The 23,657-nt window shown below is 46.1% G+C and overlaps 3 protein-coding genes across 5 annotated transcripts in view; 1 reads left to right on the forward strand and 2 right to left on the reverse strand.

Moving 5' to 3' along the window:
* The window catches only part of LOC135815429 (HEAT repeat-containing protein 6-like), a 42,328-nt gene extending 39,430 nt beyond the window's left edge, over positions 1-2,898 (reverse strand). For both annotated transcript variants that reach the window (XM_065328725.1, XM_065328724.1), the window contains exons 1-2: positions 2,495-2,898; positions 268-375 (exon numbers count right to left, since the gene is read on the reverse strand). In XM_065328725.1, the coding sequence (XP_065184797.1) occupies positions 268-375; positions 2,495-2,644 (258 nt within the window). In that variant the 5' untranslated portion in view covers positions 2,645-2,898. The remainder of the gene's footprint in view (positions 1-267; positions 376-2,494) is intronic.
* A 293-nt stretch (positions 2,899-3,191) lies between these two features.
* LOC135815431 (importin subunit alpha-3-like) lies at positions 3,192-16,547 on the forward strand. The gene is made up of 21 exons (XM_065328727.1): positions 3,192-3,471; positions 3,585-3,629; positions 3,772-3,861; positions 4,903-5,018; positions 5,798-5,848; positions 7,082-7,129; positions 7,646-7,731; positions 7,995-8,078; positions 8,320-8,408; positions 9,684-9,770; positions 10,086-10,130; positions 11,025-11,093; positions 11,704-11,829; positions 12,324-12,395; positions 12,683-12,736; positions 12,974-13,024; positions 13,940-14,080; positions 14,386-14,427; positions 14,833-14,884; positions 15,137-15,237; positions 15,724-16,547. The coding sequence occupies exons 1-21, from the start codon at positions 3,421-3,423 to the stop codon at positions 15,805-15,807; spliced, it is 1,584 nt and encodes a 527-aa protein (XP_065184799.1). The 5' UTR covers positions 3,192-3,420; the 3' UTR covers positions 15,808-16,547.
* Positions 16,548-16,665: 118 nt separating this feature from the next.
* LOC135815432 (3-hydroxyisobutyrate dehydrogenase, mitochondrial-like) lies at positions 16,666-23,511 on the reverse strand. 2 transcript variants are annotated; one of them, XR_010553290.1, is made up of 10 exons: positions 23,254-23,511; positions 22,601-22,620; positions 21,742-21,938; positions 20,851-20,895; positions 20,383-20,504; positions 19,559-19,692; positions 19,003-19,079; positions 18,573-18,729; positions 17,179-17,788; positions 16,666-17,130 (listed from the first exon to the last, which is right to left on the reverse strand). XR_010553290.1 is itself a non-coding variant. In XM_065328728.1 (9 exons), exons 1-9 carry the CDS (start codon positions 23,330-23,332, stop codon positions 17,639-17,641), a joined length of 981 nt encoding a protein of 326 aa, XP_065184800.1. In that variant the 5' UTR covers positions 23,333-23,511; the 3' UTR covers positions 16,666-17,638. The 2 variants fall into 2 exon arrangements, 1 of the variants encoding a protein (XP_065184800.1); XM_065328728.1 differs by having other exon boundaries at positions 16,666-17,788.
* Between the last annotated feature and the right edge of the window lie 146 nt (positions 23,512-23,657).

The raw sequence follows: 23,657 nt of genomic DNA on the forward strand, positions 1-23,657 counted from the left end.
ACAGTGTACCATGGTGTACGTATGCAAGCCAATGCAATGCACTTAGCACTTCAACGGGATACTAGTAATGGGAAGGGAACAGTAAGTCAATTACCCCACAAAGAGACTCACTCCCACTGTATTAATACATGTATGTCCATAGCCACAACAACAGCCATCCACACCATGAGAGCCTGCTCATGCACGCACTAGGCAACGCCGACGATACACAACACATGTATTCTCTTGAGCAATGCCACTGAGCGCACACAGCACTCTGCTACTCACCATGTGTTTGCTGAGAGCGTAGTGAATGAGCTGGGCAGTCTTACTTAGTAGCACCACATACGCCGGCGTCACTAGCCGAATGCATGTCACCAGCACATCTTCAATCTCCTGATAGATACATACCAGTAATGTTAGATCAGGTTATCAATTAGATCGATACATGAATAGACAGACAAACAGAGAGACAGACAGACAGACAGACAGATCGGAGGGAGTGAGAGAGAGGGAGAGGGAGGGAGAGAGACAAACATAGAAAGAAATTGATGCACCAGCAGATGACCGGGTACTAGCATCATGGCAGCATGTCCTTGCCTAGACTCGTGCATGATTTTCGGGATTCACTGATCTCAATTCAATCGCTACTTCAAAATGTGTGTATTCAATGACGTTATGTTCATGCCGTCTGTGTTTTGCGACCAACCCATGGTGCACAGCAAACCAGTCTTTATAGACAGGTATCAATTCTCTACAAGTCAAAACGTGTTGTCAGTCGTATTCTCCGATGCCTTGGAACACGCTCTCAGGTGCTGCATCTGCCTGGTTACGGCAAACAACTCTAGTCTCCTATTTGCCAAGCCAAACGTTGCACCGCTGAAGCAGTGGTCTCTCGCCCGGCTAGAGTTGCAAGCGTGTATGCTGGACAGCGATCCTCTGCAGTTTGTTGCAGCTGAAGCACGTGCGTGGACAGACAGCTTGAAAGCGTTGTACTGGATCCTAGGCCAGCCACACCGGTGGAAGCTACTCAGTCTCCGCCAGACATCCAGTCATTACCGAAGTTGCCACCGCCGCCAAAGGTAACCGTACCTTCACTGTGAAGCCCAGGCAACGGTTGAACTTGTAACACCTGCACTAGGTTTTGGTGGGGAGGATGTCGCTGACCTGCACATTGATTATTTGTTTCGACATGTATGTATTTGTACCTTTTCAGCGCTACACAGTTTGTACGAGTGCTTGTAGATTTATGCAGTGCGTGTCTATAGCTTTATTCGAATGCGTGCGTATTGCGCAGTTGTCCCTTGTAGTACGTGATGCGTAGTGCGTGTTAGCATACACGTGGGAATGCTATGCACGTTTCATGCGACCTACTTTCCTTGATTCTGTACTTTCTTTTAATGCACGTGTCGCTGGCATACGCGATACTAGCCGGGTTGGTGTATTGGCTTTGAAGCATGTGGTTCTTCTTTTTTGTTCTTTGGTTGCTCCTCGCGTTGCTTTGGATTGGAGACAAAGATGGCTTTCCATTTCAGTAATATAACATGAATGTAACTATAACTAATAGTACAGTCGTCCCTCTCTAATCCGGCACCTTTTGCTACGGCGTTTTCTGCTGGATTAACGAGGGTGCTGGATTAAGAAATCCTGCCCTCTGACCCGGCCCTACCCAATTGCATGCATGTATCATATGTACGTCAAAACGCAGGGTTTTCCGTGTCGACCCAAGTATTTGGTGCACGGCTTTATATTCTCAGTGATTCGCAGTGATAAAGTGATAAAGTAAAACAGAGAACATGTTCACATGTACTCTTGCACACACACGCACACACACACACACACACACACACACACACACACACCTGAAAATTGGCAGGACACTACTCCTTGCTAAAATAAGAAAGTATGGTTGACTGCCGTTGTCTCCTATTGACCAGACTGGCCTAGCCTGGCCTGGCAAGGAGTGCACCTGTACGGTACGCGATTTACGACTGCCGGATTATGAAATCAAACTACGTGCAGTTTGAGCGATTCGTTTCAAAAAGTCACTGCCGGAGGCGGAATTCAAGTGCCGGATTAAGATGTAGGAATAGAACGAAAAAAATCGGTTTCGTCAGAAAGTGCGCCAGTTGGCAAGGGTTCCGGATAAACAAGTGCCGGATTAGAGAGGGACGACTGTATTCTGTTGAGTCAGTGTTGGGATCCCAACACCAATCCGTGCTGAACCATGGCTTAGTCCCGGAATGACCGGTCTCTAACCGCAGGTGGTCTTTTACAGTATAAGTGTTATTGCATTGGTCTGGAAGTAGATAAAGAGTTGTATGGTGGAGGTGGGATTGATTTATTGGTCTGAAAGTAGTTTTTTGTTTTGTTTGTAACTGGTGCATTGCAATTTGCTGATGGAAGAGTGTTGAACAGCCATGAGATCAAGTGATCGCCAAGAAAGCAAAACAATTTGAAGCTGCAACTGATGCATCCTAATGAAACTTAGAGAGAAACGGCCACCTATACATACCTCCGCAGAAGGTGGCTGTGCGTAGGAGTGATATTTGCATTTCAGTAGTGCATCCAGCTGCTCATTCAGCTCATATCGACAGTCTGCACCGGGCCGCATGCATTTCACAGCACGCAGGCATTCGGAAAACTGCTGCTGTTGGTGTGCCATGCTTCCTTTGCGCCTCAAACAACAACACAATTACTATACTAGTACTACAAGCTGAGACTAGCAAGTCTATCTACAAAAAAAATAACATTGGATGTGGCATGTGCTGATAAATGCCTGGCCACTGGCACTTACTAATGAGACACAGAAAGTATTACGGTAGAAACCTTTGCCAGCAAAGCAAAATCACAGCAAGTGCTTTCTACAAGATCAGAATGTATGTCTGCTTCTGATCTGGTGTGTTTCAATCAGTTTGAAAATACTAGTATCTAATCTGCAAACACCAAAAATACTAAAAAAAAATGCTCTATGCTGCATGTACATTTGAAAAGTCACATGCACGCCTTACACAAAAGTTACGTCATTCAATCTGAAGGTATGACATGATTGATCCACGCATGTACATAGTCATTGTACACGCGTGCACGAAGATTTTTCGCACAAAAACACTGAAAAAAGGTTTGGCACTGTGATGATGCACGATCATCATGCACGATGGATTGTGTAGCTCTAGCTCTGGTGAGTGTTGTACCATGTAACTGTTGGTAGCTGAACACAGGACAGTCATGCTATTAGTACTCCCACTTCGAACAACACACATTTTGCCTTCCCAGCGTTTCATCTTGAAAATGACCAGCAGCTTCAAGTATTAGTTGAAGTCCTACAAAGACGGTTGGAAGAACTGAGGAGAACATCCCTTTCTAGAAAGAGACGCGGGCCTCGATCCCAATGGGCTTATCAACTGTCGGGTTCTGGTGACGCTGGGTGACGTATTCACGATGGCGGAGGGCCGCATGAAACAATTCAAACACAAAGGAAAGGATGATGCTGTGAGTGTTCTTTGGGCGTAGATTACTGCTGTTGAAAGGTTTGTTCGGAACTTGTTTTCTCCAAAGCTCTCCTACATGTCCTTCTTCTTTGACATTTCTGCTTCTTGGTTTAGGAGCTACGTAGGAAGAGAACTGAGGAAAGAGTGGAGTTGCGAAAGGTAACCAATTTCGTTGATTTTTCATTATCAGTACACTGACTCTGTTTTGTTGGAGTTTGAATACTAGGACTACCTGATTGTACGTCTCTGCTCAGTGCATGTATGTAAGCCTGCGTACGGTTATGTTCATGTCGTTTGGCAGACGAAACGCAGCGATGAACTAGCAAAGAGAAGGCACGTTCCCGAGGTGGAAGCGGACGAAGCAGATGATTTTCAACAAAGTGATGAATTGGTATGATAAATCTGCAGAAGTTCTTGCATGTGATTGTTGTTAGAATCTGAACCCAACTTTCATTTTAGATCTTGCGATCCTTGCGGGTACATTCACCACATACAGGTACATCTATAAGGGGGTGGGTGCACATTGAAGTGGGTAGCCGGTACCATACAAGGTTGTGTAGAAAGAACGCAAGTTAGCAAGAGTGCATAACCGGCAGAGAGTGCTAACTTCAGGGAACCGTAGCATCGGGGGAGACGACACTGGCAAGTGGAACATGATACGCTGTGGGGTTCTCCCCCAGGCTACCGCAGTCGTCCTTTGCAGCAGGGCCGATTTACTCACGCTCGCATGATGACATCATAGTTCCGGTCACTGTTTGAGGTCAGCGCCTCAGCGGGTCATTGCGGCAACCATGAGCTGCATAGACCACGCGTGCGCGGGTCATGTGGAACTTCTGAATCCAGGATTGCAATGCACATCATTTTGGGTACTACGACCTTGTGTCGCTTTCCTAGATGCTATGGTCTAGCTCTGACTACCAAATAACCAAGTGTTGTTCTCTTGAAAAAATGACTTACACTATCAGCGCAGTGACTATCTGAAAGTAGAATCACCCTGGCTTCACACAGTTCACTGAGAACCGGAACACTGAGCTTATAAGTTATAACCATGCAGGCTTTGCTGGAGAAAAACTGCCAGAAAAGCCAATAGTTATCAGTTCGCTTTCCAGCACGTTCAACCTCCTTCTGCTCCTCCGGTGCATGACGCCGATGGACATGTAAGTCAAGCACATGTACAACCTGGTACAGTAGAGATAAGAACATAGCCATTTGGTCTGGGGATTACCCTCGTGGGGGGGGGGGGGGGTGTCTCTTGGCGACGGCTGAATGTGAAGGGCTTGCTCGCGTCTTTGAATAGAAAAGAAGTAACTCATGCTTGGCCATTTCGCTAGGGTCATCTCCTGGTCTCCGTCTTCCTTCCACTCTATGCTCTGATAATCTTATTGCATGTTTGTTTGGTGTATATCTTTTCTCTGGGTCTGGTTTGTTTCAGCCAATTTCTTCTTCTTTCATGTCCACTGCAACACCGGACACTATATTGGCTGGCGTGTCAAAAGGAATCGTCAGCAGTGACTTCAGTACACAGCTGAGTGCTGTTGTTGCTATACGGTGAGTGTTAACGGTTGTGTGTGTGTGTGTGTGTGTGTGTGTGTGTGTGTGTGTGTGTGTGTGTGTGTGTGTGTGTGTGTGTGTGTGTGTGTGTGTGTGTGTGTGTGTGTGTGAAGGGTGCCAGGCAATGTATGAAGTGCATGCGGTGGTTGAGGAGCGCTGGAGCACTGGCTGTGCATCGCTGTCCTGTGTCCACGGATGTCCCCACTGTATCTATTCGCCATGAATCTGACTCTTTTCGATGTGATGTTTGTCGCCGCTCTTTCCGCTCTCGTTCTGGTTTGAGCCGTCATCACTGTAACCGTGCGAAACGGATGTCACGTGCAGCCAGGAACAACTGCCGTCATGAATGCGAGCATTGCGAAAGACGGTTCTCAAGGCCACAGGACTTGCAACGCCATGCCAAATATTGTTGACTTTGCGATTTCTCTCTCTTCTCTTCTCTCTTCTTGTCGTTGTCTCCCGTTTCTGGGAGCGGCGTGGCCCGATAGGGTAGCTGTACATAGTAGTAGTAGTAGTGTGTGTGTGTGTGTGTGTGTGTGTGTGTGTGTGTGTGTGTGTGTGTGTGTGTGTGTGTGTGTGTGTGTGTGTGTGTGTGACGTGCATACTGTCCACCTGCACTGCGGTGAGTGCGCCACCGTATATGTGGACTATTTTGCTTGTGTTACAGTGCTCTGCCAGAATAACTGAGAAAATCCATTCTCTTTCTTTGCTATGCGTGCCAGACTGAGAACGTGAGCTGTGTTTTGTGGCATGTTTTCTATGCTGTCCCCCACCAGGCGTTTACTAAGCACTCACAACCGTACGTCCACCTATGAAGAAGTGCTTCGGTAAGACCCGGGTGTTCGTAGGGATTGATGTGTTAGCACCGTGTACTCACTGTGTACACACTGTACCAGTGTGCATGTGTGTGTGTGGGGGGGGGGGGATTTGTCAGCATAGTGCATTACCTACCAGTGTTGTCATGCCATTGCTTTCTCTCCAGCATGCTCATGAGGTTGGATTTGACTGGGCTTGATTTCCACCTACAGTCCATTCATAAAAAGATGGGTCCTGGCTCTGGCGAGCTCCCGTATTTGGCGATTTTTCGTGATTTCATCGTACACAGTGCAGTGCTGCGAACTTTGAAATTTGAAAAAGGGTCCAAAAAGGGTGCCTGAACTGGGGTTCGAACCGCAGAATGCACTGTTGCAGGCGGGGTCAAACGGCCTGGATTTTGATGGTTTTTTCCCAATTCAGTGCTTTTGGGGCAAAACCTGGCCGAAATCCTATTCTTGCTATGGCTTGCTTTTTGGACAAAAAAACTTCAGAAACATAATTGGAAGAGGATTCCATATGGGATTGCAAAAAAAAATTCTAAAAAAACTCAACGTTTGACCCATTTATGGCCAAAAGCTAGAAGTTCATTTTTTTCTGAATGGACTGTAGTGCCCGTATATTTCGCAGCCGAGGTCGTCAGTGGTGTATTCGTAGCATATGTTTTTTTTCCCCCGGTGGTGTTATGTGTAAAGCCTGCCGGTGTTCATGTGTGTTGATGTTAGCAGTAGGGTTTGACCAAGCCCAAGGTAAATCAATGTACACTGTATACTGATAATATACATACTGATACTGATGATGCCCTCTTGGGCCAAGATTTGGAAACACTGAAGGGTTTTTGTCTAGAGAAGGACTTAGTGCGGCTGTGTGTGCTGGGAGTTACTACCGTACTTCCCCACATATAAGCCCATGGGCTTATAAGTGAAAATTTGCTACAAAAAAGATTTTTTGCTGTGTGAACATGTTCGGGTAGAAGCCCATGTGCTTATATGTGCATTAAAGATTTGTCTGTGTCCTAAACAACGGTGTTATCACAATGCTTAGCAGTATATTCAGCTCCCGGATGCTTCGCCAATAGTGTTCACATATAAGCACATGCGCTTATAATTGGGGGGGGGGGGGGGGGGGGGTGCGCTTATATGTGCGGAAGTACGGTATGATCATTATACTGATAGTCTTGTTGGAATGGTTGGACCACTTGAACTGTCCATAACTTGTTCCATGCTACATTGTGTGCCTGCTCACAGCTATGGATACCTGCCCATACTGGTCCAGCTACTCGAACGAAGTGACCAGTAAGAGATGGTGTGTGTATGCGTTAACTAGCCGTTAAGTGACGAGCTTGCTTGGTCTCTTTTGACTGGGTGTCTGATTGTGCTTCTGTGTGTGTATGCTCTTTCACTGCGATAGCACATTGTTCGCAATGTGCGTACTGTAGTGGTTGTGTGTATGGGTACGTGTATATCGGCATGAACACGATTTAGGTTTGAGTGGCATGACCAAGCCAATGGCCTATACATTGTAAATTCTTCCCCTGTGTTTAGGCTTGTGCCGCAAGTTCTGCGATATGGTGGATTGCATACATTAGCTCTGAGATTGTGATGGGTTGTGAGTGGTGTGGAGTGCCTGCTTGCAGAGACATAGCTGAAGCATGTTGACATCTGCTTCTCTAGCTTGCATACAACAGTGCTCGTGGTGCATGTCAAGCTCAAGCAATCACACTTGACATGCTGTGCCAATGGGCTAGCTACATCCTGTGTGCCCATCCGTTATTGATGTGCCACTGTTCACCCTTCTCTCCCATCCCTTAGGCCAATGCTCCAATATGAAGCAGCGTGGTGCCTTACCAATATTGCATCTGGCACGTCAGAACAGACCATGGCCATTGTAAACAACGGTACGTACTTTCTCTTGCACTCTGCAGATGGCTTGAGAGGTGTTGTTTTCTTGTAATATTGCTGCAGTGCACATGGTCTGTATGAAACACAGCACTGAAGTACTCGAAAGACGGGATTCTCCATTCCTGTAATGAAGTGTGAATCTTAGGTCCTTGTGGCTGTAGAAGTCTGCTCCGATTGTACCGAAAGTGTTGGCTTTTCTGCATCATAATTAATGCCAATTTGTTCCATTGTTTGGTGGGATGTTGTGTGTGGTATCCAGGTGCTATTGTTCCTCTGATAACTTTGATTGATGCAACGCCTCACCTCAGTACTCAAGCTCTCTGGACTCTCGGCAACATTGCCGGTAAGCGTGTGTGCGTGTGTGTTGTTGCCTTTCTTTTGATACTTCCAGTACCCTGCTGGCTCATAATCTAGCCAGATTGTGTTGTGTAGAGGAAGTGGCTATTCCGAAAGCACAGTGATAGGCCGAGGGGTTTTTCTAGAAAGAAGAGAAGAGTAGTGTGATTGGTGTACACTTGTGTGTGCATGTTTTCATGGTGTATTTTGTATGTGTTTGCTGTGCGTACTTATTTTCTATCACGAAGGTGACAGCACCGTGCTACGCGATCATGTCATCAAAAGCGGCATCCTCGACCCGCTCATCAAGTGCATCTACTCCGAGCCTCCTATTTCTGTAGGTTTTAGTTCTTGTAGTTTATGACGTGGGGTACTCCAGATGCTCGGCTTCTTTTATCGTTTCAATCTTATGGGATTTCGTCTTCTTTTAGCGTATAAGGTGTTACATGTGACAGCTTGTCACAAAGGCAGAGGACGCTTAGTAAGGGACAGTGTTCCTGACTGCAACCCAAATCGGTTGTACAACTTGAGGTACAGTACGCTATGTAGTGCATGCAAAGATTGAGCCGCCCCTCAATGCCCTAACGGTTTGTGTTACACTCTGGTACTGAATCTCGCTGTTGAGAACAAACTGATAATACTGTGAACCACGAAACTCTGAAAACGCAAGCAAACTCTGAACTGCGAAACAACAATTACAAGCAGCGTGCGCAAACTCGCGACTGACTCTAACCCTCGTAGATCTAACTCTACAACTCTAAATCTAAGTAACTCTAACAAACAAACTCTAAATCTCTAAAACTCTAACAAATAAAGCACGGAACATGTGAATATAAAGAAGCTGCTTGCAAGCAGCGCCAGCCAAAGTGAAGCGATGCAAAGAGACACGGAGAGCAGGAAAGCGCTCCGAAGGAGACGCAAAGGAAACATGAGCGCTCGCAACAGCTCCGGGTCACGGAGGAAGGGCAGTGCAGTGACAGGTGCGGGAATAACAAAGAGTGCGGTAGCCGTGACAAATGCATTGATTAATTGGTGAATGACTGAAAACTGACCCACCGTACTGGAGCCAGCGGCAAAGGGTATCAATGCACACTGGATTTAATCATGCGGTCATGCGTGACATACTACACACTGTGTAAGGCTACCGATTCATGCAAGTACAAATGCACTACTGCAGAGATGGAGTATTCCAGCACAGTTTGTATGGTCGCACAGACCAAGACTCTATCGACCAATTTCTGATGGTAGTCAAGAGTGCTGTCCCTCACATTGCGTCCTCCGCCTTGTGACAAGTTGTTCTAGGTCATGCTTGGTAAACTAAAAAGCATGGCATACATCAACCATACACTGTACTCTACCAGCACACACCTTTCGTTGTGAATAGTGTTTGTCCAGCTCCGAGTATAGGCGGTTTGTCGAAAACACCTTTAAAGACTCTAGAGACCGGGAAGGTCTTTGTTAGTCTGGCATTTAGTCCAAACATTCTTTGGGTGTAGTCAGCTGTTTATCTCTGCTTGTGCCATCTAGGGTTGTGGCTTGTTCATTCCGTGGAAACCATTAGATTTTGTAATTTGTTTTACTGATAATGATGGTTGTGTGGTTTTGATCCCAGCTGCGGCACTTGCGCCTGGTCTCGTGGGTCATGTCCAATCTGTGTCGCTACAATCAACCGTCTCCGCCACTTGAAGCTGTGCTCAATGTGAGTTTACTCAACGAATATCTTTCCTTTTCTCATAGTATGTTTGGGGTCCAGTGTACTTGCCTGTGCTTAGATTGGGTGGTAACGGACTAGTTTTGCAGGATGTGTCTGTGTAGCATGATGCCCTGCACATTATTCGTCGTTGAGCGTACTAAGCGTCCCGAAGTTTAATAATCTTGTGGAGCAGGATTCTTTTGATCTGGAATGGGTAGTGGACTGCTGATTCCTCCATTGATCTGAACTTGGTTGGGAGGTTCCACACTGTGGGAAACCTATGTGTATTTGTCTATTTTGTTGTATTTGTTCTCCGCTCAGCTGCTCCCGCTAATGAAAGTATTGATTTGCCATGAAGACGTTGAGGTATGTGCGCCCACACACACTCTTCTTATACATGTACGGTAATGGCTTGCAAGGTATATGTAATACCATAATGGCTTACATCATGTATAAGCTACCGGTACATGTACACGTAGAGTACTGGTTTGTGAAATACGACCTCATGAATAAACTAGCTCAGTGGCTCTGGTGCACAAATAGTCTCTGTGGTGCTTGGACACTATGCCCAGCGTATTTTGTTGACAAGCTCGAATTTCACTGGCCAGTAGTTATGTAGCATGCTAGGGCATAACTAGGTGTAGCTTGTGGTACTGCTTCTGTTCTTGATATATAATTCTGCAGCTCTCTGTAAAGAGATGATGTTCATGCCGACCGCTGTTCTGTTCGTGGCATGCTTCTCTCTGACAACCAAGGTTGCTGAAGTCAGGGAGGGAATTGGAGAAACTGGGTTCAAAAACCCTACCGCGGTTTTCTGGCTGGCCTTGACTTCTTTAGCCCATTATGGTTGTTCTTTGACTCATGTACGATAGGTAGCGGAATCTATTCCCGGCCTTGTGTACTATTGATTTTCAAAATGGTTTTTCTGTGGCACGATGATGTCTTTCTAATCCGACTCCGAGCCGGTGCAGGCATAATGACCAGCACATGTGTGGACATGATTAGACTGAGCTGCCACAGTTTTTTTCTCGTGCTTTTGTTTTCCCCTATTTGATATCATGACTGCCAACTCGTGCGTACCTGCATGGTGTTGAGTATTCCATTGACAAACTGTGTGTGTGTGTGTGTGTGTGTGTGTCTGTGTGTGTGTGTCTGTGTGTGTGTGTGTGTGTGTGTGTGTGTGTGTGTGTGTGTGTGTGTGTGTGTGTGTGCTGGTGTGCTGGTGTGCTGGTGTGCTGGTGTGCTGGTGTCTTTCTGCAGGTGTGTAAGGATGTGTGCTGGTCGCTGTCCTTCCTCTCAGACGGCAATGGGGACGACTCGCTCGTCAAGGTAAGAAAAGTGTGTTGTCTCTTCTCTGTCTAGCCCAGGATGACCAGCAATTGTTGTGGCTTTTGTTGCTTTAGGGGTCGTCGCAAAAGTTTTCTGTCGTCCCTGAAACGAACATCGTTCATTTCGTACTCGGACCCCCTCCCCTCCCTCTGAAACGAACACAGCTTGCTATGCTGGACGACGAAAATCGCATGCATGTACATGTCATATGTACAGTGTCGGTCGACTTGCGATTTTGGCTCGCACCCCCTCCCCCCCAAATGAATCATGTTCGTTTCAGGGACGACAAAAAACTTTTGCGACGACCCCTTAGTTTTCGGTTTTCTATACGTCCTCACCACCCTCTTCCAGTGGCCTCTGGGTACACCAATCAATGAAAAGGAATAGTCATCCGAATTTTCGAGGGCTATTATAATGGTTGCTTTACACAGCATGATGATATACATTACATTGCATGTACAGGGTTCTAGCCAGGTCAAAATAGTGGGGGGGGGGGGGGGCAGGGAAAACTGTTACCCCGTAACCCATTTTTCCATTATCAAAATAAATGTCTTGCAGTGCGCCCCCCCCCCCCCTTTGGCTAAAACCCTGATGTATCTTGTTTCTGTAGGCAGTCATTGCAAGTGGTATTGTGCAGCACCTGGTACAAATGCTTGGCAAGGAGTCGTCTGCTATTCTTGTGCCTGCACTGCGAGCTGTCGGCAACCTTGCAACTGGTACCGAGACACAGACTCAGGTACGGAATGGTGGTTACTTTGCCAGATGGTGTATGGATGTGTGGGCGTGTGCTTGCTCGTGGTAGCACACGTTTCTTCTTTTTGTCAAGGCTTAAACGGACAATTATAACGGAAAGTCTGTTATCCGACCGCTAGCCTTAGGCTGTTATTAAACCATCACATTTGTGGTTATAGACGACATGCACATGTGTAATGTTACTTTATGTAGCAGTCCATGGTGTAAACTGTAAAGCACTAATGTTTACGTCACGTGCAGGAAAGCATGTCACTCACACTCGTAGGCACCTGTTTACTATGTAGGCTACATGTAATTTCTTTTCATTCGTTGGCAGAAGCTTTTGATTTGGAAAAGGACATCTCAAGTGCTTCTAAGTTTCATCAAACAAACTGCCGTAAAGGAATTATCTTCAGGACAGACCATTGTGATGATCCCAATGTCATGATCCTCTACGCGTGAGGACTGATCATTGTTCTGTGTTTTGTGCACCTGCAGTTGGTCCTGGATAACGGCGCCTTGCAATTCTTTCCCCGGTTACTGGAATGTAAAGAAGAACGAGTAAAAAAGGTAGGTCACTAGCGTACAGGCGACAGTGTGTGCCCATTACTTGTGTTTGCACATGTCTTGTGCTGCCGTGGCTCTGTCTATTTGTACATGTCATGTGATGATGTGGCTCTGCCTGCTCTCTTTGTGCTAATCTGTTGCTATCCTAGCGCTATCTTGTATATTCTGTAGATATCCTGTAGCTATCTTGTTGACATTTCTACGAAATTTCTCGTACAATGCTCCCGTACTTGCATGATTGTGAGAGGTTTTCACTTTTTGCTTTCTTCTTCTTTTTCTGGTGTGTGCAGGAAGCATCCTGGGCGCTGTCCAACATCACTGCAGGCACCCCAACTCAGATTGCGGTATGTAGTTGTGGCGTTTTTTGTGCTCTTCCTTCACTTCCTTGCATATCCCCAGCAGCTGCTTAGCCGTTGAATCATGGGTACTTGAATGTGTGTGAACTGTGTGTGTGTGTGTGGGGGGGGGGGGGGGGGAGCACCGGGTTTGTTATTATGGAGATTTGGTTATGCAATCCTCCCGGCTGACATTTACCTGTCCTGTTTTTTGTTTTTTGTTTTTGTTTTTTTTTGTTTCTCTAGGATGTGGCAGAGGCACAGTTACTACCGATTCTGATCAAAGTCTTTACTGTGGTAAGTGTCTGTCGCCTATACTGCAGTCAATAGAGAGGTTCCGCATAACGTAATTACGTTAGTAAAAAACGTAGTCGATCTACGGAAAGTCTAACGTAAACTGCATGCGGATCTGTGTCCCGCCATACGGAGTTTTCAAATCACGTAGCTGCCCTTGGCAACTCCGAATGCGGCAGTGTACGACCAGATCGACATGGGGAGAGAGTCATAAATTTGTACCCCAATCCACTTACGGACCAGCTACGTTATCAGAGCCCTATCTACGTACTCTCCGTAGACAACTTTCCGTAAGTGGAGTGTAAACTCGCGAATTCACGGGTTTTTCCCGCCCACTAACGTAAAGTTGCTCAACTTTACGTAGTGCGGAACCTCTCTAATGACTCTTTCCGTGCGGAATGTTGTTGTTGTTGTCACTAGTGGCAAGTCAATGCTTGTATTGCCTTCTCCCCTAGACAGCCAAGGCACGGGGCGCTGACACCACAAAAGAACATAAGTAGCATTCAAAAAGCGGGACTGAGAGATTGCTGTGGAGCAGTGAACCACACGCCTGGACTGGTGTTTCGTCGTGTGGAGGAATAGGACAGAGGCATCTTCAGAACCTAGCTGTCCACCCTTGGCTAGAGGACGACGCCTTGACAGACAGAATCACTGTTTCTTGTGCATGCATGTACAAATGCATGCGCTGTATTGGCCTGTTCTGGTCATGCTCTTGCCAGTCTTGGCTCAACCAGTTCTTGATTGAACTATTTGTATTGTACAGGTTGTATGCAGTATGTAGTCATTAGTCCTGTCCCAGCCTGTTGTTGTCAAGTCTGCTTCTTGGGCAGTGCCAATGCATTCTCTCCTTTTGCTTGCTCTTGCCATTGTAAACGACTGCAGTTTATTTGTCTGGTTTATTGTTCCCATACATGTCAGAGTGAATATGTCACTAAGCGCGAGGCGGCGTGGGCAATAGCGAACTTTGCAATCGCTGGCCTGCCACAACAGCTGGCGTACTTCGTTGAGTGTGGCGGTCTTGCTCTGTTATGCGAGCTTCTCGTCTTTAGAGATGTCCAGGTAAGGACTTGACATGCTGGTGACGATGAGAATCTACTTGTACTGCTTGCACGCTCTGAGCAATCGCTTCACAAACTGTACTGTAAAGCGATAAACTTTTGCGGCGCGCAAAGTTTGCTCGCGAAATTGTGTTGGTAGCGAAAATAGCGAAATTTAATCTCTAGCGAAAATTTGTCACTTTACCGTAACTTGCTCTTCTCAGCCAGCCTCTTTGTTGAAGCTGCACCACTCAACTCACAAGAGGTTTTACAACACATTTTAGACTCATTATTTGTTTCAAATACTTTCGATGTTCAATTCTGCAGGTTATCAAGGTCGCATTAAATGCCATTCTTGCCATCCTTCGAGTAAGTTCATATCCCTTGCATTTATGTCCTGCTGCATGTACAGTAGGTTAGCATAAATACCTATGTTTCTAAACACTCATGCTCGAGGCTTCCTTCCTACAGTACAACCCCGATTATCAGAAAGTAAACTATCTGAACGATTGATTCTCCGAGATGCCTGGTAGTGCTGGAATGAAGTGGACAAGGATGAGTTTTGCATTTTCTGTTCGCATCACCATGTCAGTACTAATGTTCACAGAATGCATGGCTAGTGTCATTCTGAGCAGCTGGAGCATGCCTCTTTCCGTTGCTACTGCCAGAAGAGAGCGGATGGTGTAGGCGCCAATTGACGTGAAAGCCACAGACTGTGTTCTCAAGTTGCTGTGTTGTATTTGTGTTACCTGCTGTTTGTTTGTTTTGCTTCAGGCTGCTGGCGATCATTTTGAGCAGCTGGCAATTGCTTTTGAAGAAGGTGGAGGTCAGTGCTATCAATGTGTGATGCGTTTAGTACTGTTTTTATGTAGTTATGCCATTATATCTGAGTTTCACATAGTGTAGCCGAATAGGCAGTTGCTCCATTGATAGTGCCATTGCATGAACGAGTTGGGGATTGACATGATTTATATGTGTACTTGTTCACTGATTACTGTGTACCATGAACCTCTGACTTACCTAGAACATTTTTAACCGTTGTGTATCACTTTGTGTGTGCATTCCATTCACAACACAGCGTGTCATGTCCTGGAGCAACTTCAGCTGCATGAAAACACGGCTATTTCGGACATGGCGGCGGCCATGATCGACGAATTCTTCTCGTCCGGTGCTGATGTGGTAAGCTGCTGACGACATGCAGAAAAAACTATACAGCATATTGCAGGGTCCTCAATGGCAGTACTTTGTTGTACTTTGGAACTAGATGACCAGCATTCCCTTCACATACATTGCATACTTTTAGATGTATTCTAAATTTAGATGGCTGGTTTCTCTACCGAAATTACTGAAATTCATGTTACACCGAAAATAACACGTACACTACGTTGTAGTTATCCGTGGTACTTTGTACCAGGGAGTAGTAAAAATGCTCCCTGCTTTGTACTGAAGTTTCACTGTAGGCCTGTACTGTTGTTGTTGTTGTTCTCCTATGATACAAAACCTCCCACTTGAGGTGGTGTGCATACTGAAAAATGAAACAAGAATGGGACGATTATATCTTGCAGACCTTATCTTTTTCCGTCATTGGCTTATTTTCTTGTGCCATTGTCCCCTTTCCAGCACCGTAGTAGTTCATAATTATCTTGCTTCCTTTGTTCTCCTCAGGTTGAACAGACAGGTCCAGTAGCAAGTGCTGCACAGTACCAGTTTGGTATGCAAGCTGTGCCAGACAATTTCTCCATCAGCTGAACCAGCCACACCGCTTGTAAATACAAACCCCCACCTCCCCGCCTGAGCGGTGAGTGCAGCTCTTGTTGTGCGATTTTCCATTGTGACGGCCCATCGCGATGGCTGCATCCGCCGCTCCTACCGCCCGTGTACAAATGTACAGCCGTTATTATTCAACAAACCTACCTCATGAGCACCCAGCTCTGTTGCCATGCTAGTCCTATATCTAACCCACACCTGCTCACGCGAATCGTGCAGGCATCTCAGCCCATTTAACCCCCCGTCACGTGTATATTACGTCCATTGTACATAGTCGTATCTGCATGTAGCAAACGTCATCTCCCGACCGCCGCGGTCACAGTAGCTTTCTCATATCTCTCACTCTTGTCTCGTTGCCATTGCTGTTCATGATTTTCTTCTGTACCGGATGGATATTCTCGTCCTGCAAGAGCCAACAGTTCTTGCATCACCATGTTCTCATGCTCCAGCAATCACATTGTGCACGTCTTCAACTTTGCACTAGACGTGTGCATACACCCTGTGTTTTGTTGCTCTCTGCCATAATTCTCACGTCTGTTTTGGTCTCTGTTGGTCTGCTACCGTATTTTCCCAACTGTCATGACCTGAATCTTTTTTTCTCTCACTTTTTACTATTTTTTTTCAACCATGTTCCTCGGTGCCGATTCTAATACTGTCTTGTCTGCTGATGGCCATGAAGCGTATGCTAACAATGCTTTTCTCCTGATGATGTTGTTGAATTATACCGTTGTGCTCAGTGAAGTTTGATCGCATGAATAGAGTTAGCGCCCTGCACCAGAGCACACAGCCAAGTGTTCGCAGGTCTGCTGCCATGGGCCAGCACAGCACAAGTCGACTGTGTTCACGGCATGAGCGGCACTGTGCTTGCATAATGATTAATACGGCAGCAAAGCTGGCTGGATGGCCAATCTCTCCGAAGAGAGGAGACGATCTGCTAAAATATTTTCCAGAACAGTATGTATCGCATGATGGCGTGGAACGTCTGCCAGTACGTTTGTGTTGTGTACACGTTATACTATAGATACAATCTAAAATTCAATACATGTATGTTGAAATGCTCTGCAGGTGAATGCGAGAATTAAAAACCTGTCACCAAAGTAAAAGCACTGTCTTATAATATTATAAAACCATAGAGCGCTATGCAAAGAGATGGCTAGACAAGAAAGAGAAGAAAAAAACCAGTAACGTATTCTACAGTTGATGGCATACACCTACTACAGTACTAGTAAGTCTATGGGGGGGGGGGGGGGGGGCGATGGACAGAATCTAAACCATGACTACCGAGCTAAAGATGGCAGAGAAAGCCTGCGCTGGCGGTCGGAGTGTGTGTGTGTGTGTGTGTGCAGAGAAAGCCTGCGCTGGTGGTCGGAGTGTGTGTGTGTGTGTGCAGTGAGAGCCACTGGACAGCAAGCGAGCAGACATCTTCACTGCTTGCATGTGTTTGATACGACACGGCTACATGATCGTATACAGCTAGGCTTGTACATGCGGCATGCGACCAGCAAGAGAGCAAAGTGAATTGGCCAGAGTGCCAGTAGCTGTTGTGATTGCAGGTATGGCGGGAACCTATACACCTAGTGGGCCTAAGAAACGATAAGCTGCATCTTGCAACAGTGCTTCCGAGTAAGAAAACTAGAGAAGAACAGAAACGTTAGAAGAAGAAATCCAACAAGTCTATACAGATGCGTTAGCAGCCATTCAACTTGGTGAATGACTACTACTACTTGAAGGTCTTCACGGTGAAGCTGAGCCAAATATCAGAGACCTAGTCATAGCCAGCAGGAAGCGCACATGATTTTCCAGTAATGGGCACCTACTGTTCCTGGAGGTACTTGTAAACGACGGAAAAGTCTTTCTTGGCGAGGTCCGACGAGCACATGTTAGTATAGAGCTCCAGTGCATGCTTGCCCAGTGGGGTGGTGGTGTTTAGGTCACTGGCTGCACTCTGAGCAAGGCCAAGGTCCTGCAGCATGCCAACACACAATTCCACCAAGCAAGGAGTCAAGAGTCATCATGATGCATACGCACACACGCACGCACGCGCGCGCGCACACACCACACACACACACACACACACACACACACACACACACACACACACACACACACACACACACACACACACACACACAATGTCATGAAAAAGGATGTCCCCGGCACAATGAACACAGTGTTTCCAGTACCGTAAAGTCTTGTATAAAAGCCGCGGCTTCTATACAAGACAGGTATTTCTATGTATGTCAACACTAAAATCAGGCTTATGTGTAATTTGATGGGCCCAAAATTGCGGCTTCTATTCGAGGGCGGCTTTTATACAAGGCTTTACGGTATGCTAAAATCAAATACACTTGTACTGGCATATTGAAAATAATGATATTATTTTTTTGCCTGACTGCTGCAGTACCGTTACATCTAAGCTTCACTTTACATTATACTTGATTGAAGTTGATTCTCTTTTCAATCTTTATCCCTGATTGATTGGCCCCGTGATCCAACAGTCAAGACCTGCCACACTCGGGGTTGAAACAAGCACTAAACGGATCTACGTGTACTCCGAGCAGCCGACAAACAAGGTGGCATCCCATAGTGTATAATCGAGGTTTCTATTGTAGAGCTTGTGTGAATCCTTGTACCCAGGCAACGGACGGATGAACACTCGACTCGTGCTCCTCTCGTTATCTAACGAAAAAGTGAAAGGCTTCCAGACCAGTGCACATATAACAGTGATGCAGCCTGAGATAACGTACCTTGCGCATGAGCGCTGCTCCAAAGCCGCCATCATAGTTGTTAGAGGACGGCACACCCTCCATGACACCGGGGCACGGGTTGTAGGTGTCACTGCTCCAGCAACGGCCAGAACTCGTGTTGACAATGCTGGCAAGTAGCTTTGGATCCAGACCAAGCCTGCAGCAGGAGCGAAGAAATTGATGGGCCCAAGGAAATACTCCAGTAGTTGTCTTAAAGCCTTGGTTATCAGTTAGTACAAGATACAAACTCTTCCGTTGACAGGTCCTGAAAAACAGCTTGCATAGATTCACACTCCATTCACAGCAAGCTACAAATATTATCAGATCGAAACATTCTGCAGTGACTGTGCGATCATTCCACAGAATGAAATAATTCTTCAGGATTTGGGGGGGGGGGGGGGGGTGGGGGGTGGGGTGTACCATAGCTCACCTTACGCCGAGGTTCATTGCCTCTGCAGTGCCGATCATGGAGATTCCAAGCAGCATATTGTTGCAGATCTTAGCAGCCTGTGAAAACAACAGAGTGAAAGACTTACTGTAAAAGCCATTATTCTAACGAGGCGCATATATAACGATATCCCAAAATTGACTAGTTTACGTGTACCAAAGGTAACGATTTTCACTCATTCTCAACGCTCAATAGGACAGTATAAGTATCGATTTCTGTATAACGATTTCTATATTAACGACAGACTTCTCCTCGTTAACTCGTTAGAGTTAGCACTTCGTTATTATATATGGCTTTTACAGTAGTATTCGTATGTGCAAGTAGTTTCATTCATGCCTTCGGCAGCACTCTGCTTGAAGGAGCAAGTGAGCGGGTAAATGACAGATTGACAGAAATGAAGATATCTCCTGTGGCTGTGGAGCAGTCAAAAACGTGCACACACACACACACACACACACACACACACACACACACACACACACACACACACACACACACACACACACACAAACGTGCACACGTACATGCACCCACTAACCTGTCCTGTGCCATTAGGTCCGCAGTGCACCACGCTCTTGCCCATCAAAGCCAACAGGTCTTTCACCACAGGGAAGTGGTCCTCGCCACCACCAACCATAAAGGTGAGCTTAGCATCACGGGCAGCACCGACACCTGACACGAACAGGAAAGATAAAAAATGAGTACTGTGCAACACGTTTTTTTGGTGTAACTTTAATTTTGGCAGAGAAACAGAGAAACCAGGCACCCAAATTTAGATTACACCTAAAAGGCACCAGAGTATACACTGTATGTGAAGGGAACGCTGGTCACCTAATTCTACATTACACCTGAAACCTGGCAGGTCGCTGACACAGAAAATTTAGTTTACCTACTTCAAAAATTAAAATACATGTTATACAGCACATGGCGGCGAGTATGAATGTGATGATGTCCTACACATGTAAGTACAGGAGGAGCACCTGCCACCCTGTGCAACAAAAGTAGCGGGAGTTCGGGGGCGAGGATGACAGCCTGAGTGAAGCATGACGCCGTGGCCTGGTAGATATGGCGGGAATGTGACTGCATGCATCTGAACAACGGTGACTCGTTTTGTGCTGTAGCACACAACATTGCTTAATTAACACTAGGGCCAGTAGGGGGATAAGGAGCTTTCTACTCCAGTTCAGGACTGGCTGCTCTAGACAATCGGCTTGATATCAACTTGATGTTGGTTACTCTGGCTAAGGGATCAGTACTCTTAGACAACAGACTGGACTTCAGCTTGATCTATGCTGTACAGCAGCCAGAATGACGAAAGGATTCCCAAGCTCTACCCATGCACACTAGGACAACCCCACTTACCGCCTGACACCGGTGCATCGAAGAAATCAGCGCCCTTCTCTTTGGCTAGCTGGGCCATCTGCTTAGATACACCAGGCTCAATGGTACTGGAGTCAATGAGTAGCGTACCATCTTTGACTGATCTAAGCAGAAAACACAAGTATGGCACTAACTCAGATGTGCTCCAACCTTGTTTACGGGAGATGATTCGAACAGCTAGTAATGCTCGTGACGACAAGTGACAACTGTATACCAAATAAACATGGGCCCTTCAGACCCAACATGCAGTCTATGACCAGTATATCCACACCCTGTACTTGTAAAGAGACTGCGGTACAGTATGGCAAGAGGTGAGTTGGCTCCCGGCATCACGGGCAGACCAAACAATCAGCGGCACCCTCACCGAGTCCGCAGTGTAACGTGTCTGTGCGCATGGAGTGCCAAAGAGTGCATGCGCATGACCTGTCTGCGGCGAGTGAATGCACTTACTTGAAAATACCACCATCACCAGTATACACAGCCTTCACATGATCTCTGCAAATTCACATGATCATACATACACAGGAGCCAGAATGCTCAGTTGCAACTCTGAGTTTCACGCTGAGCAGTCATCAACCATCAGGCAACATAAGCACATATATATCATAGACAGAGAGCAAGCGAACTATCATTGGGAGCGCACAACCTAGACTCGCTATTGGACAATTCCACGGTACAGCCACAGATGGTACATGCACACTCTCACCAGGTGACGAGCATCTACCCTGTGAAGTATTGATATCTACATAAAACGTGAAACACGTGCCCATGCGCAAAAGCACAAAAAAAAAAAAAAATACTGCCGACAAATTCTGCTCTGCGCACTTGGTGATACAGATCAGTATCAGGCTTTCTGCTGATGGCAGGCAAGTGGAAATGTGTTTGTGTTACAAAATCAAATTGCTTCGAAGTACATGTACAGTGAACTCCCAGTAGAACATACCCAAGAGCCAAGAGCCATACAAATTCACACTGGTATCGCCGAGGTACTCTATATGCTCAATGGGAAAGCGTGACTCATGTACACCGACTTTGAAATATCACTACTTTTCACTTCACAATGGTGAAGAAATGCCTGTTTTTATATAATAATATATCCATGGTAGTTTCAAGCCAACGAGGGCAATGCGTATCCTGTGTAGAACTTTGAGCAATAACATCACACGGCATGTAAACGATCCAAGCAACACCGTTGCATCAGCCCTGACAAACTACAGACAAATATCAGGTATCGATGCATGTACCCATCCGAACATGCCAATTGACCAACCACTGGCCTCCAGGAGAATTATACAGTGCCAGTTGATAAAGAGTTGCAATTCCCATCAGTTGATAACTCACGACTGAGGCAGCATTGTGATAATGCAGCTGGTTTGCTGTGCGACATCAGCAGGGCTGCTAGCTGACGATGCGCCACTGTTCTTCAGATCCGCAACTGAATCGGCATTTAAGTCGTGGACGATCAGAGAGTACCCACTGCGTATCAAGTTCTTCGCCATGTGACCTCCCATGTTTCCCAGGCCCACGAATCCAATCGGCTGCAGTATAACACACCCACGCACACATCCACACATGTACCCACACACATACAAGTACACAATCACCCCCCCCCCCCTCTCACCGTGCACACACACACACACACACACACACACACACACATTAGAGAGGTTCCGCACTACGTAAAGTTAACCAACTTTACATTGATGGGCGGGAAAACCCTGTGAATTCGCGAGTTTGCTTACGAAGTTGTCTACGTAGAGTACGTAGATAGGGCTCCGATAATGTAGATGCTCCGTAAGTGGATTGGGGTACAAATTTATGACTCTCTCCCCAGGTCGATCCGGTCGTACACTGCAGCGTTTCGAGTTGCTAAGGGCAGCTACGTGATTTGAAAATTCCGTATGGCGGAACACAGATCCGCGTGCAGTGTACGTAAGACTTTCCGTAGATCGACTACGTTTTTACTATTAGTAACGTAATTACGTTAAGCGGAACCTCTCTAATAACACACATGAACACAATATACAATGCATATACATGTGCATCAAGAGCTCTCACAGATGCAGACAGATGAGCCAGCATACAGCGTAACGTGAGACACAGTCACGTGAGCTGTGAAAGAATGTCGCTACCGGGTGCAAATACCGGTATTAATGTTAGGAAGGCAAACAATGTGCATAGGCTGAGAACATGCACTCACTGTCTCCTTGGACAAGGCATCTGCAGGCGAAGACAAAACAAAGGTCACACAGAGAACAACAAACTTCTCTCAGCAAGACATTTGCGCACATTGCTCCGAATCAGATAACGAGATATGAGCTGCAGAAATCCCGGGCCGAAGTGTGCAGCACAAAAGCACCAAAATGGAACATTAAAACGGGGGTCATGTTATGTCGAATCCGATACCAGCATGGCACATCATCAAATTGGAAATTACCTGGAAATAACCTTTTCCTACAGTGTACTTGTACTATATTAAAGAAATAATATTATGTCCTTTTCCTTTCTACTTTTAAAGAATGTATTGCCTGAATTTTGTGATATAGCACACTGGAACCCATGGGAAAAGGCAGAGGACAAATTGACAGATAGTTCTCCTGTAGACAGGAGCACAATCCTTCTAAGTGGGTCCTCTACCTCATGGGCTCTACATGTAGTGCATTGCATTAATTTATTGAAGGTGTTGATTTGATTTTAATTTCTTTGCTTGTGCTGAAGTTCCATTGATTTGTAAACAGAGTGAAATTACGAAAAAGTCGTGACATGGCAATGTTTCATGATCACTGGATTTATTCTTTTTCTTGATTATGATAGGAAAAGCCACCAGTGGTACATTATTTACTGAGCGTGTACCTGAATGATGAAAGCGTGATCTCAGGATCAGACTGCCAATCCTCCCGCTTCTCCTCAGCAGACCAAAGCTAAGTGCCATGTTTCTTTCCACAAACCACGATCCCAGAGAAATTATGTTGAGCTTCTGCTTTAAACAGAACTGGCTCAAACAATCATACGACAAGATAATGGGCCTCAACAGGCAATACTAGTATACTAGTATAATTATGATCACCCAAGACGAGGGAAGTCACCAAAAATCCAATATTGCGATGCAATACAGCTGTTTTGACACATGGCAATAATATCCGAATGTACAATTTTGAGTGGAGGTGTGTCATGGTGACATCATCATAAGCTGTCGATATGCGTTGCTTAGATACACATGACATCATGTTCGACGTACGTCATGGTTTGCGCAACAC

This window comes from Sycon ciliatum, chromosome 4 (genome assembly GCF_964019385.1).
Source record: "Sycon ciliatum chromosome 4, ocSycCili1.1, whole genome shotgun sequence".
Taxonomy (NCBI): domain Eukaryota; kingdom Metazoa; phylum Porifera; class Calcarea; order Leucosolenida; family Sycettidae; genus Sycon; species Sycon ciliatum.